The 14,785-nt window shown below is 33.8% G+C and overlaps 1 protein-coding gene across 2 annotated transcripts in view; it reads left to right on the forward strand.

Moving 5' to 3' along the window:
* HEATR5B (HEAT repeat containing 5B) overlaps positions 1–14,785 on the forward strand; it is a 133,537-nt gene that overhangs the window by 88,296 nt on the left and 30,456 nt on the right. For both annotated transcript variants that reach the window (XM_027850505.1, XM_027850504.1), the window contains 5 exons: positions 658–909; positions 4,311–4,492; positions 7,625–7,693; positions 9,153–9,332; positions 13,691–13,928. In XM_027850505.1, coding sequence (XP_027706306.1) covers positions 658–909; positions 4,311–4,492; positions 7,625–7,693; positions 9,153–9,332; positions 13,691–13,928 — 921 coding nt within the window. The remainder of the gene's footprint in view (positions 1–657; positions 910–4,310; positions 4,493–7,624; positions 7,694–9,152; positions 9,333–13,690; positions 13,929–14,785) is intronic.

Consider the following 14,785-nt stretch of genomic DNA (forward strand, 5'->3'; position numbering starts at 1 on the left):
CCTGCATAGTAACTTCTGTATTAGTCTCTTTTTCTACGTTCATATAATCCAGGCCCAACAGCTTCTAAATGGCTTCCCTGATCCTCATATCATCCTCTGAACAATCCATCTTCCACTTAGCTGATTGAATAATATTCCTAAGGCATAGGTCACTACTCATCAGTCACATCTTGTTACTTCTAGGATAGAATAAAAATTCCTCCACTAGGAATTTAAAACCTTCTACTGTCTGATTTCACTTTATTTTTCTAGTCTTATTACTCCCCTTAATGCACCCTGTATTTCAAACAAGCTGTTGCCTGGATTGAATATCTTATCCCTTACCTCTTTGTACAGCCTTTCGCCACGACTAAAATTTAGTTTTTCTTTACCTCTGCCTTTCGGAATTCTTATCTTCCTCAAATTCTCAGCAGAAGTCCCACCTCTTTCTTAAAGCCTTTCCTGAAGCCCTCAATTAATGCTTCGTCTTTTCTCAAATCACCTTATCTTTATTTATCTGTGTACGTGTAGTATTCTTGCTATATAATGAAAGATTCCTGAGGAGTTTTGTTTATGTTTTTGTATCCTTTGTGCCTAGTATAGTGCCTTGCACGTAGGTGCTTAGTAAGTGTGGTTGAATCAAGTTGCCTTAGACCTCCGTGCTTCTGTGCCTTACAGATATGAGTACTACAACTCCTTTAAGTGGTGGAAAGGATGAAGAATCTGAAAAGAAAGATGAGATGGATGATGACACTATGTTCACCACGTTAGGTGAAGAGGATAAATCAAAGCCTTCTGTAGCTCCTCGCTGGGCCACTCGGGTGTTTGCTGCTGACTGCTTGTGTCGGGTCATCATGTTGTGTGAGAATGCAGACCCAGCTCACTTTGATCTCGCTTTGGCACGTTCAGCCAAACTGAGAAACCCTGCAAGTAAATATAGAATTTTTTTTATTTGTAAACATTTTTTTTTACCAAAAGTCTTTTATTGATTCAATGTATTTTATTGATAGTTAACATATTTTAGAGTTATTCATTTCAAAGATACTGTGTGTTCCCTTTCCCCCTACCTAAGTTTCATTTTTTATCCATGTAACATCTGACTTTGCCATACTCATATGTTTAATAGTGTATGTTTATATGACATCTTATAGTTTGCAAAATGGTTCTATCTTCATTATTTCATTACTGACCACAACCTTGTGAAATGGTAGTTAGTATAGGTATTATTACAAGAAAACTAAGACTCAAGAATGCCAAGTGTTTTTACCCCAACAAGTGACAGAGCTTGGATTCAAATCCCAATCTTCTGACTCCAAGTCTAGTGTTCTTTCCACTGTACCTGAAAAATAATATGAACAGTGGGGCTCTGTCACATATTTAGAAGTAAGAATAGATTTTTTACTACTTTGTCATAAGGATAAGGGGAACAACAGCACTTTAGATCATTAATATGTCATCTGATTTTATCCGTAATAATCCTTAGTATAAAGAAAAAATTTGCTATAGCGTGGCTTTTTCAGGGTGAAGGGATCATTTACAGACTGAGCCATAGAGAATGTCAAAACTCATAATACAATATGGGGTGTGCAAGAAACTAAAACCGTAAAATTTCAGAAAGTAGTGTAGGTATTGTGATATATAAATAGAAAGATAAAAACTTAGAAGTAACAGAACATCTATCTCCTTTCTTTCTGATAAGATTTTGAGTAGGGTTCTCTTTGATCAGCTATTACAAGACATGATCAGACATGTCCTCTCACTGTCAAACTGTATCATCAGACCACATCATACAGCTCAGGTAATTTTTACAAGGAGCCTCAATTCTGCCTGTCATTTGTCATTAGTCTATTTGGAATTTTTAACACTGATGGCAGAACCAGATACTGGGACTTGACTTTAAAGGCTTGGAAAATAAGGTTCCTGGGATTACAGTAAGGAATACATTCCATAGATTTGATATTCTAGGGGATTTTATAAAAAAGCATTCTACTTCCCAATAGCTGATCATGTTAGCATTGGCAACATGTTGGGATTTTCTGGTCTTTTCCTTACTATCAAAGTGTGAAACCAGGTTACATTAACCCAGTTACGCTTTGTCTGTTTTATACAACCACACTTGAACATCCAAGAAAAATTTGGAATGCTGCTGTGATATCAATTGTATATTGTGATATCAATTGTGATATCGCAATTACTTAGAAACAATCATTCAATAATAATAATAGATTAACATTTGTATAGCATTTTACAGATTATAAAGTAGTTTATATCAATAACCTCATTTGATTTGCACCTCAACCCTCTAAGGTAGGGTGGTACAATTATTATTATCCCTAAATTTACAGATAAGGAATATGAGGCTAAGAAGTTGACTTGTTCATGGCCACCCAGCTGCCAGTAGCGGAAATTGAACTCAAACTTAAGTTCTTTGACTACAGATCTCAAGCTCTTTTTATTGCCTTAGGGTATAAGGTGTAATGAAACTGTCAAATGAGATAACATCTGTAAGGCATTTTGCAAACCTTAAAATTCTACATAAATGCTAGCTATTACAGTGCCTGTGCAGTTGATTGTGCTGTGAAAAAGCACACTTAAGTAGATAGAGGCCGGTATCAACAAAGCATCAAACTTCATAATGTCATGGTGCTATTTCCTGTTAGTAGCTAGCACGAAGCAGAGTTCATTTTGGACTGTGTACTGGAGATGAACATCAGGAGCGACTTCCCTTCCTTCCTCCTCCCCTCTCCACTCCCCCACAACCATTTTAGGTAAGGGAAAAGCAGTAATGTAAGCCAGTTTTACACTATTTGGTCAGGCTGGCCTAGCTTTTGTTCAGGTTATAGTACAGTATTTGAGAGAATGGGGAAATGCACAGCAAAAAAGGCTCTGAGAAGTTTCCAGTGGCTTGGCTGTGATGCTATGGGTTTTTACTCTCCTGTCTTCTTTTTGATGTGATATATATGGTCCTGGCTGCCATACCTGTGGGCACATAAACTCCTCTGCTGTCACTGTATTTTCCAAGGGTCTTTTATGTAGTCCATGATTGGACCTTATACTGTTTGGGAGCTAGACCAGAGGGTACATATAATAGTAGATCTATTTGTGTGTGATTCTTATGATTCTTCACAACTGAGCTTATTTCTCCATCACTGGGGAAAATTACCTAGCAGTGAGCTTTTTTGTGATAACATATAATGCCTTTTTAATAATACTCTCCCTAGATCTACTTGCTTTGTTGCTTTCAACTTCTAGAAAGATTTCATCATTCATTCATTAGCATTTATTGAACTCCCTATGTATTATGAATTGTATTAGTTGCTACTGTGGATACCAAGACAAACAGGTTTCATGGTTCTTCCACAGAGCTTTTAACTTAAGTAACATATTTGGACTAATAATTCAGACCAAATGGTCAAAGTATTATGGTATCAACAACATTACAGCTGAAAGAACCTTGGAGGTGATCAATGCCAACCCTAACCCCTTCTCACTTTATACATGACAACATTGAGTCCCAAAGGGTTAAATGACTTGTCCAAAAATCACATTGGTAGTAAGTGGCAGAGCCTATATGAGAACCTGTCTTCTAAATCCATTGTTCTTTCCACTCTATCACACTGCTTTATCACAGCTTTGCTGAAGTAGTCATATGAGGCTAGCAAGGACAAAAGAAGATATTTTATTAAAAAAAATAAGAAGAGAGTTGTTGGAAAGAGAAGAGGGTGATCAGCAATGCTAAATGCATAAAATTTACATAAACTGCATTCAATTACATAAAATAAAATGCATAGGTTAAGAGGTCCATAGAAGACTGAGTAAAAAACAAATATCAGGTTTCACAATTTTAAGAGAACATTGGCAACACTGGAGAGATCAGTTGCAGTTGAAGGAGTTAAGGAAGAATAAAATATGCTGGGTCCATTTAAGTAAGGGAGTAGGGAGATGATATTTTTTTTTCTTCCAAATTTAACATCTCCATTTGTGTTTTCTATATGTCTCTTAGTTTCTGATCCCATCTACATTTTGCTATTTAAAATAGTTTCTCAGGAATTTTAGGGGCTGTTTGAAGGCTGTCAGTTTTTTACATTACTTGTCAATACAGATACAGTCAGAACCTTTGTAGTCCCAGTATGTGAAAGTTTGCCAAAAGATATGATAATATTGAAATGAACATTCTTTAAAGTGATATCATGGCTGTTTTAAGTGAATGTGATGAAAAGTATGTTATTAAGCATTGTCATTAGAAATTTATTTAAAGTAAGAAGTTTCCATGTCAGTGTATAGAATATTATTTGGACAGTTTCCACTCTGGTTTCTATTTTTATTTTTAGATGATCTTTTAGTACTCCATCTCTCTGACCTGATACGCATGGCATTCATGGCTGCTACTGATCACAGCAACCAGCTGCGGATGGCTGGGCTTCAAGCACTTGAGGACATTATTAAGAAATTTGCATCTGTGCCTGAGCCAGAATTTCCAGGTCACGTGATTCTGGAGCAGTACCAAGCTAATGTGAGATAATATTTAGTAAACCATCTCTTAATATATAGTATTTGAGTAACAATTTTGAGATCTCTGATTCCTTAAAGGAATTTTTGGCCTGAGAATCCAGTCTGTTCACTCATATAGAATGTACTTGTCCAGCATATCATTGTATCATCTGATATTTAAAGAAACTGTGGTATGTGAAGATAGTTTAATAAATTTTTATGAGGTCTCATAATAATGATAAAACAAGGATAAAATCCCATCCTAAATGTCTTGTCTTATACCCCTGGAGTGAGCCATACTACTTAATGTGGTCTGTTTGAAATAATTTTGTGGATCTGCTATTGTTTTTAGAATTTAAAGCCTGACCAGAGCTTTTCAAAGCAAAAATCAATTTTCTCTTGTATTTCAGATGTAATGTTTACAAATCTTAATAACAGCAGTTAAAAGATTAGAAAATATTAAATAAAATCTTCAATCTTTCAAAATTTAAATTTATTTCATCTTGTAGTTAATAATGGAAATAGATATATATTCTCCAAATTAGGTAATAGATTTTATCCTGTTAAATCAAAACTTTTTATTGAAGTAGAGTAAGTATTTAAGAAATAAACAACAAAAACTCTGGCAACAAAGCATAATGAAGTTTTTTAGAGTTAATAAAGTAGATGTTTTCTTTATAGTTATTAAAGTAGTCAGTATTCTGAGAAGTAGTTTTTGGTAAATATTCAAGCTGTCACTTACGCTTATTTATAATTCAATAAATAGCATACCAGGTTTTTCTGAATGCTATTGTTACTATGGCTTCATTAGAAAAATTAGCAATCTTAGGAGCTATTTGCTTCTTGGGGTGGTAAGCAGTCACAGTACCAAAATATTTCAGATTGTCCATGGTTTCTGGTGTGTGTGTATGTATGCGCAAATCTCTTGTCTATTGTTATTAAGCTTGGACTAGAGTTCCAAGAGCACCATTGGACTAAATTGAAAAGGCAATACCTAGCACACAGGGAATACTTCAATATACTTCAAAGATTCCTGATTTCATTGTTGTGGGTGCTTGTTCCAATATGTCAAATTACAGCCCTTCTGTGTCTTGTGGTCAGAAAAATTCAACACCTAGTTGCCAATTTTCTGGTGATATATCTAATTTTAGGTAGGCAGTTGATATGCATATTGTCCACCCCGAGTCTCAAACGCGAAGTATTTTCCAGCTTGTTAAGAGCTTCTGGAGCTTATGTTCCACTGTCATAAATGTTTACTGAATTTAACTTAATTGACTGATCTTTGAGTACAAGTAAATGATAACTATAGCCTGCAACCACATGGGCTATACAAAACCTGACTACCACTTTTCACTACTATGTATCCATCTCAGCAGGCAAAAGGCACTAATAGATGGCAGGAACACTGCTACCATTCCCCTGTTACCAGTGACATAACATAATGAATTCAACTGATAATGTCTAGAAGTAACTCTAAATTTGGGAGTTTAATGTATACTAAAGACTTTTTAAAAACTGTTACTAAAATTGATTAAGAATATGACTAAATTTTAGTGTTTCACACATTAAATTTCATCTCCCTGCCATGACCAGTATTTAAATACCAACACATTTCAATAAGCATTTATTAAACATCTGTTTTGTGCAAGGCACTGTGCTTAACTTAAGGGATATAAAGATAAGACTGAAAACAGTTCCTTCTCTCAAAGAGTTTGCATTCTTCTAGAGGAGGGTTGGAATACATCATTTATCATGAACATTTATCATGTATGTATTCTTCATAGTCCTCAATCAGACTTTTTTTAAGTCCTTTCATTCTACATACCCTTTTTCTTTTCCTCCTTTTTCTTGGTGGGGTGGCCTTATGAAGTCTCATGGGTTTATCATTTCTATGCCAGTGACACCCATATCTAAATATCTAGTGCCAGTTTCTGTCCTGAACTTCAATTTTACATTATTAGCTGCCTATTGGACATTTCAAAGTAGATGTCCCAAAGATATCTCAAACTTAGCATATCTAAAAAAAGTACTTATTTTCTTTCCCCCCTCATTTCCCACACCCTGTCTTCCAAACTTGCCTATTTTTCTTGAAAGCATCAGCATTTTTCCAGTCCCCCATGTACTCGGGGTGTCTTGGTGTAATCCTTACATCCTCACTTTCCCTCATCCCATATACCTAATCAGTTCCCAAATCTTACCATTTCTATCTCTTTAACATTTGTCGTTTCTGAAAGGTGCTATTCTGTTCACCCGTACAGTCACCACCTTCGTTTAGACTCTTGTCACTTTTTCCTTTGGCACTGCCATCTGTTTATTGGTCTCCCTGTCCCAAGACCCTCATCAATCCATCCTCCACAGCATTGTCAAAATAATTTTTCTTAAGTGTAGCTCTGACCATGACTCTTTGCCCAATCAATTTCAGTGGTCCCTCTAGAGTTAAATATAAACCCCAGTGTTTTAGCTTTTAAAGCCCTCAGCCCCCAAATCATCTTTCCAGCCTCACTGGATATTACTCCCCTTTCTGCACTGCACGCTTCTCCTACCCAAACTGGCCTTTCTGTTCCTCAAATATGACACTTCTTCTCTCATCTACATGCCTTTGTACTGACCATCTCCCATGCCTAGAATGTACTTCCTCCTCCCATTATCTCATGAAATTCCTCTTTTCCTTTAGGATGCAGCTCAAGCACACTTTATACATTAGGCTTTTCCCTACTAATTCCCCTCATCTCAAACTAAACTTGTATATAACTACTTAATATTTTTTATTCTCTTTACATTTAATTGATATATACTTAAATATGTTCTTGTCATCTTTCCCACTGGAATGAAAGCTTCTGGCAACAAGGAGGTCTTGTTTTCATTCTAACAGAGATGGATGACATGGCAGGTGTTTAATATATATTAATGCTGCTGGAGTGTTATTTTGGAACTCTGTCTAAAATTAGTCATTAGATGTTAAAAATCTAATAACTTAAAGAAGTAATAGTTATATGTATTAGAACCTGATAACCTTTGAGGAAGTAAAGGAAAAGTACTGGGATGGAAGAAGAAGAGAAGAACTAAAGTTTCGTTGTCTTCAAGGACATAAAAGTTGTTTTCACTTTGATTATTTTCCTTTCATGAATAAAACACTTGTTTTCCCCTCATCTAGGTGGGAGCTGCTCTCAGACCAGCCTTTTCACAAGATACTCCATCAGACATAATTGCAAAAGCTTGCCAGGTAGGAAGAAAAATATTATTTTTTATGGTTGATACTGACACCTTTAGGAATTCACTTTCCTTTCAAAAAACAATAAGAAAGGAAAAATTAAGTAACAAATACTTTTAACAGTGGAAAAATGTAGTGACTTTGAATCTTTATATCTAACAAGACATAAGCAAATAGATGTAGAAATCATAAGTGAAGCAAAAATAAATGACAAGTTTAAGAATTCTATAAGAATGGTCTACAAGAGCCCATAATAATTAAACATTTGTAATAATAAATTCAGTAATAAGATTTTTGATCATTTGCATAGGATAACAAAACTCTACAATAATAATATTGATAATGATAATCATAGCAGCCAACATTTAAATAATGTTTGCTGTGAGCAATGCACTATTATCTCATTTGATCCTCACAAAAACTCTGGGAGGTAGGTGCTATTGTTATTTTCAAATTACAAATGAGGAACCTGAAGCAAACAGAAGTTAAGTGACTTGCCAAAAGACTATTTTCTTATCTTAAAAAAGTTTTCACCATTTGAAAATAATTAATCGAAGTAAATTTTCTCACATGATTATATTTCTTTATAAGACCAAATATTCCAAAAATTGTCAATAAATTCCAGGTTTTTTTCTTATGGAGTGAATTGAATATTCTTTCTATTGTCATATTTTCAAGAATCTAAGTATTTCTTTACTTCATATTAATCTATAAATAAGGTTGTACCTAATTCTAAAATGATTGATTTGAGCATTCAGATATCTATTAGGATAGAGTTATGCTCCAACTTGCACTCTGGACAAAAGGAAGAAAAATATCACTAGAAATAAATTCTTTCCTTTTTTAAAAAGAAAATATAAGCCCTCATTAAGTGACATATGCATCTCAGTTAATGAGACTGGTTATTTAAATGAATTATGTTAGCAAAACTTTTTTTCTTAAAATCATGGTAATATTAGGTAATTGTAAACAGACATTAAATTATAGTGTAGAAAACATAGTAAAACCATTATGCCTTTTATAGAATTGCTGCAGTAAAGTTCTAAAAAACCTAATGTTGATATATTCTTTTTTTGTCTTGCCCTAACAAGTACCTCTTTCTTTCTCTTCCTTATATTGGTACTATATATTCCTTGTTGGGCAGCTAGGTGGTTCCTAGGAAGAGTGCCAGGCCTGGAGTCAGGAAGACTCATCTTCTTGAGTTCAAATCTGGCCTCAGATACTTACTAGCTGTGTGACCCTGGGCAAGTCACTTAACCCTGTTTGCCTCAGTTTCCTCATCTGCAAAATGAGTTGGAGAAGGAAATGGCTAACCACTACAGTATCTTTGCTAAGAATACCCCAAATGGGGTCACAAAAAGTTGGACATGACTGAAAAACTACTGAACAACAAATACTCTTTGCTGCTTAGATTTTTAAGAATGAATTTCATTTGTTTTCATGAAAAATAACTTTATTTTTATTTGTCCAGGTTTGTAGCACATGGATTGGAAGTGGAGTTGTTAGTGATCTCAATGATCTCCGCCGAGTACACAATTTGCTTGTTTCTTCACTAGACAAAGTACAGGCAGGAAAAGGATCTTCTAGCCAACTTTATAGAGAGAGTGCCACAACTATGGAAAAACTGGCAGTGCTGAAAGCTTGGGCTGAGGTAACAATTTCCCTTTTTTTTTTTTTAAACCTTGTAATGTCATTTAAAAATAATCTTAGAAAAAACTAACAAAATTAAGAAATCTTTAGCCAACCTGATTACAGAGGAAAAGACAGAAAATCAATTGAAAAAAACCAAATGAACAAAGTGAAATCACTGTAAATCCATAAGAAATAAAAAGAATTATATCAGCACTTAATATGCACAACTATAAACAAAACCGATACCACAAAAGAAATGGGTTACCTTAAAAATTATAAGATGCCAAAATGAAAATAAGAACAAATCGAGATCTTAAATTACTCAGATCTCAGAAAAGGAGATAGAACTGTTTATAAAGGATCTACCAAAGCAAAAAACTGGTGGTCTAAATGGATTTATAGGTGAATTCTTATCAAACATTTAAAGAAAAACTATTACCTATTCTATAAAATTTTTCGTAAAAACTGAGAAATAAAGTACTCAACCAAACTCCTTATGTGAGATAAATATGGAGAGAATGCTAAAACAAAGAAATAGAACCATAGACCAATATCATTAATGAATATTGATTTTAAAATTCTAAATAAAATCCTGGCAAAAGGATTTAAAGGATTTTTATAGCAATTTATCCAAAACATCATTCATTATGATCAAGTTGGATTTTTGCCAGGGATGCAAGAATGGTTCACAGTTAGGAAAATCTTACTAAAAACAAAAACATTCAAAATCACGTGAGTATCTCAAGAGATATAGAAAAATTCTTTGCTACAACACTCATTTATAATATATGTCTTACAAAGTATAGGCATAGATGGAGATATATTTATATACCTATGTGTGTGTATAAATCTGTACATGTATGTTAGAAAGAGAGAAACATCTACCTGTCAATATATTTATCTAGTTATCTGTCTATAAAGATAACTTGACAAATCAATTTATGTAGAGCTTGATAATTCTGTCTCTATATAATATATGATGATTATATTGCTTTTGTAATACTGATTCCTTGCATCCCTGGCAAAAAGTCAGCCAAATAAATTTTGATATATTACTCTAGTTTTTTCTCAGGATTTTATTTAAAATTTTTGTATCAATAGACATTTGTGATATATAAGAAACAGCTAAGTGGTACAATGTATACAGTGCCAGGCCTGGAGTCAGGAAGACTCATCTTCCTGTGTTCAAATCTAGCCTCAGATACTTCCTAGCTGTGTGACCCTGTGCAAGTCACTTAACCCTGTTTGCCTCAGTTTCTTCATCTGTAAAATAAGCTAGAGAAGGAAATGGCAAACCATTCCAATATCTTTGCCAAGAAAACCCCAAATGGCATCACAAAGAGTCAGACATGACAGAAAAATTACTGTACAACAACACTGCTCATAATCTTCCTTCACCATCCTCTTCTTTGGTGTTTTGAATTGTAAATCAATTTTGTTGTTTGGTTTAAAAAAAACAACAACAACAGCTTTTGTCATGGGATTTTGTCAAGGATTCTTTTGAAAGTCTAATATCTCCTTCTTTCCGGTTACAAATATTGATTTATTGTCAATTTCTTTGGATATTCACCTCTTACACTAAACCAAATGAAGTGTCTTCAGATTTATATGAATTACTTCTTTATTATTATGGGGAACTTAGGTAAGATATACACACAAACATAAATTATAGAAAACTTTTTTTTTAAACCAGTGTTCTCTCATCTGTCTATATTTCAGCAACCCCCATTGACATCTGAATGAATTTTTCAAGTCTATTTAATTTTTAGTACCTGATTTTTTTTCCTTCTTCTCATTCCAAAACCAGTATTTCTCAATTATTTTCATTATTTCTGTCTTTCCCAGTTGTTCTACCAGGCCTTGTTCCCAAATACCTCTTCTAGTAACTATTTTCATTCCTCTTCCAGTCCATTTTCTTAGTTTCCTGTTTTAGCAGCAGGGGCTTTTGGCTATACAGCCTTTAGTAACTATGAGCATTCTTTTGCTCCTTTAGATCCAGCTTAAGGAATTGCTAACTTAAAATATGTAATCAATATTTATGGAGGTGATAGATGTAAGTTATGTTACTTTTCTTTTCACAAATGAAGAAGTTGAAAAGTTTACATGATTTCCAAAATGTCTCATGAGATGTTCAGGATTTTTTTTTTCTTTGCTAAATTCTAGGACCCAAATCAAAGCTGTCTTTTTAAAAAAGAATGCCTTTCTACCATTTTATTTTACTTTTTTGTTTTAGCTTAGGCAATAATAAGTTACAATAATAATATTTATATTTGTTGTTTATCCTTGTTGATAAATGCAGTATTTTTTTTAAATTAAGACTCAATACTTTAGGTAATAATTCTTATAAGAAGATATAGTTTTCTTTTTTCTAAGACTTGTTTCATTGTTATTTTGAAATGCATGAAAATATGTTGTTAGTAGTTTTTGTGGAATTTAATTTTGGACTCAAAGTGTACCACACTCTTTTTGACTGTCAAATGCAAATCTTTTAAGGATCTAAAATGGTATAGTTGATAAAAAGTAAAGTGATAAAACAAAAATACAGTTCATCTTCACAGAAAGTTTTCTCAATTTCCCAACCACATTCAGCAACTTCCCCTAAAGAAGTGACAGTTATAAAGTTCCTGATCACGAGATCATTTCCCTGTAACAGCTGTTCTGCTGACTTTCATAATGTCTTTGATTCATTTGCTTCAGTGATGTGATCAAAATACCATATATGAAGATTAATAATGTGTATTCTTATTTTGTACTATATATTTGAAATTCTTATTGGATTCATTCTTAACATGTAAATATCACTAACAACAAATATGACTTCTATTAAAGTTGTATGCTAATACCTGGATATTGATCCCTGGTGGTTAAAAAAAAAATTAAAGACTCCTTATCAGCTGAAAGTTTTCCCTCTCTCCTCATATTTCTCTCAGTAGTTTGCCTCAACTTGCTCTTTGTAGGTATCATACTCTTCTCTTTTAGCATAATTATTTTTTTCAATAACTCAACAAACATTTACTAAGCCCTTAATTGGGACCAGGAATTGTGTTAAGTGCTAGGGATACAACAAAAGGAAAAAAAAAAAAAGCAGTTCCTGCCTTCAAGGTATGGTATAGATTCGAATGGGAGACAGAACACCTAGGTATCTACTGGCTATATGTAGATTTTTCTTTTTTTAAAAAATTTTTTATTAATTTATTTTGATTTATCAACAATCACTTCCATAAACTTTTGAGGTTTAAATTTTTCTCCTCTTACCTCTCCCTCCCCGAGATGGCACACAATCTGATATAGGCTATACATATACATTCCTATTAAACATATTTTCACATCAGTCATGTTATAAGGAGGAATTAGAACCAATAGGACGAACCACAAGAAAGAGGAAACAAAACCAGATAGAAAAAAAAATTGCAAATAGTATGCTTCAATCTGCTTTCAAACTCCATAGTTTTTTCTTTGGATATGGATGGCATTTTCCATCATGAGACTTTTGGAGATATCTTAGATCCTTGCATTAGCATAATTATTTGTCTTTATGTTGTTTGCCCCTTATTAGATTGTGAGCTCAAAAGTAGGTTTTGTATCATCTTTGAATTCCCTGCATCTAGCAGAGTGTGTTGAATGTAACTGGAAAGTAATAAATGTTCATGAGTTCAATTAAATTGAAACTGATTTTTTGCTAATCATCTTAATAACACATTCTTTAAGATTTGTACCAGTCAGTTGTCAAAGCCCATGAGATATACAGAGGAGAAACACATTTCATCTCCCATAGGAAGTATTTTTAATGCTTTTCTCAAGTTCTAGTAGTCCTATCTTTATGTTTAACAAATTAAGATAATTTTTCCTTAAAAAGAGAAAAGAACACATCTGGGTGAGCTACATGAATAGTACATAATTTTTAGTTCTTGCCATGCCAGAATATTGCATACCCCTTAAGGAATATCATCATATTGGGATTTGGAAAAACAGTTGCAAAAATCCTTTGCTTGAAAGTTTCCCATCCATAAACTTTCACATAGAACAGTTTATAGAATTATAAAGAAGACTGGGGAGGCCGTAAATATGTAACTTTATCCCAGTACAAACAAAGGAATTTAGTGGAGTCTTTATGGGGTAGCACAAGGGAAAAGCAAGGGAGTGTGTTGGGTGGGGAAAGTAACCATAAAACAGGACAATCAGGGAGGGAAGGCTCTCTCAGAACATGGCGATAAACTACTGTAATAAGAATACTTTAAAATTTGTGATTACCAGAAATTCACAAAACTGGTAGCTTTACAATATTTATAATCAGTTAGTTATGATAAATGAAATGTATAATGATTTTGGCTAAAAATTTTTCCTTTTTATTTATTTGTATGCCATAACCTTGATCAGGTTTATGTTGTTGCCATGAATATTAAAAAGGAAGCAGAGACTAAACCAAAAAGAACCATAAAAAACACTGATGATGAAGATGATGATTATGGGACCATAGATGAGCTGCCACCAGACAGTTTAATTACACTTGTACAGCCTGAATTGCCGATACTTAGCCGCCTCTGGTTGGCAGCATTAAAAGACTATGCACTTTTGACTCTACCAGCTGAATTTTCAAGTCAGCTTCCACCAGATGGTAAGTATTATAGATATAGTTTTGCTTTTGGTGGGGTTTAGTATAAAGATTAAACACAAAAAGTTAGAGGCAAGGAGTAATAATATCTTACAGTTGTGTTATGTTTTGTATATTTCCATATTTAAATACTTTCAGACACATTTGCCTTTTTAAAACATTAAGTCTTTAATAGTAGACTATATTGCTACAGAGCAGCTAGGTGGCGGAGTGGATAGAGTGCCAGACCTGGAGTCAGGAAGACTTATCTTTGTGAATTCAAATCTGGCCTCAGATACTTCCTAGCAGTGTGACCCTGGGAAAGGCACTTAATCCTATTTGCCTCAGTTTCCTCATTTGTAAAATGAACTGGAGAAGGAAAAGGCAGATCACTCTAGTATCTTTGCCAAGAAAACCCTATGATGCCTAAAAAGTTCAAGAAACATAGTTTCTGGATAATTAATCATTTTATTAATAATGCTAGCATTTTCTTAATAAAAGGAATGGTCATTTGGCCATCTGTCTCTTGGACCAAAGACAGTCATGGTGGTGGGTTTGTGGCTTTTATGCCCTTGCAAAAGTGGGTGTTCCAGAGGGTAGCTGTCAACATTATTTGGTTAACAAATAATGACAGAGAATGAATCTTAACAATGAAAGGTTGGACCTAGTCTAATGAATTTTGATTATGTTGTTTACTTCTAAATTGCCCAGCCTTGGGTAATCTATTCAAATAATTTATCCCCACTGAATCCTGTGTAGAGCACAATGAGTTTCCCAATCTTAGATTAAATTCCTTGTAAGGTTGGTTGAGGTCAGACCATGATTGGGGAGAAAGTTAATTCAACCTTCAGAGCCTGAGCTTTGAAATGATGACTTTAGGT

The sequence above is a fragment of the Vombatus ursinus genome, unplaced genomic scaffold, assembly GCF_900497805.2.
Source record: "Vombatus ursinus unplaced genomic scaffold, bare-nosed wombat genome assembly UNPS02009062.1, whole genome shotgun sequence".
Taxonomy (NCBI): domain Eukaryota; kingdom Metazoa; phylum Chordata; class Mammalia; order Diprotodontia; family Vombatidae; genus Vombatus; species Vombatus ursinus.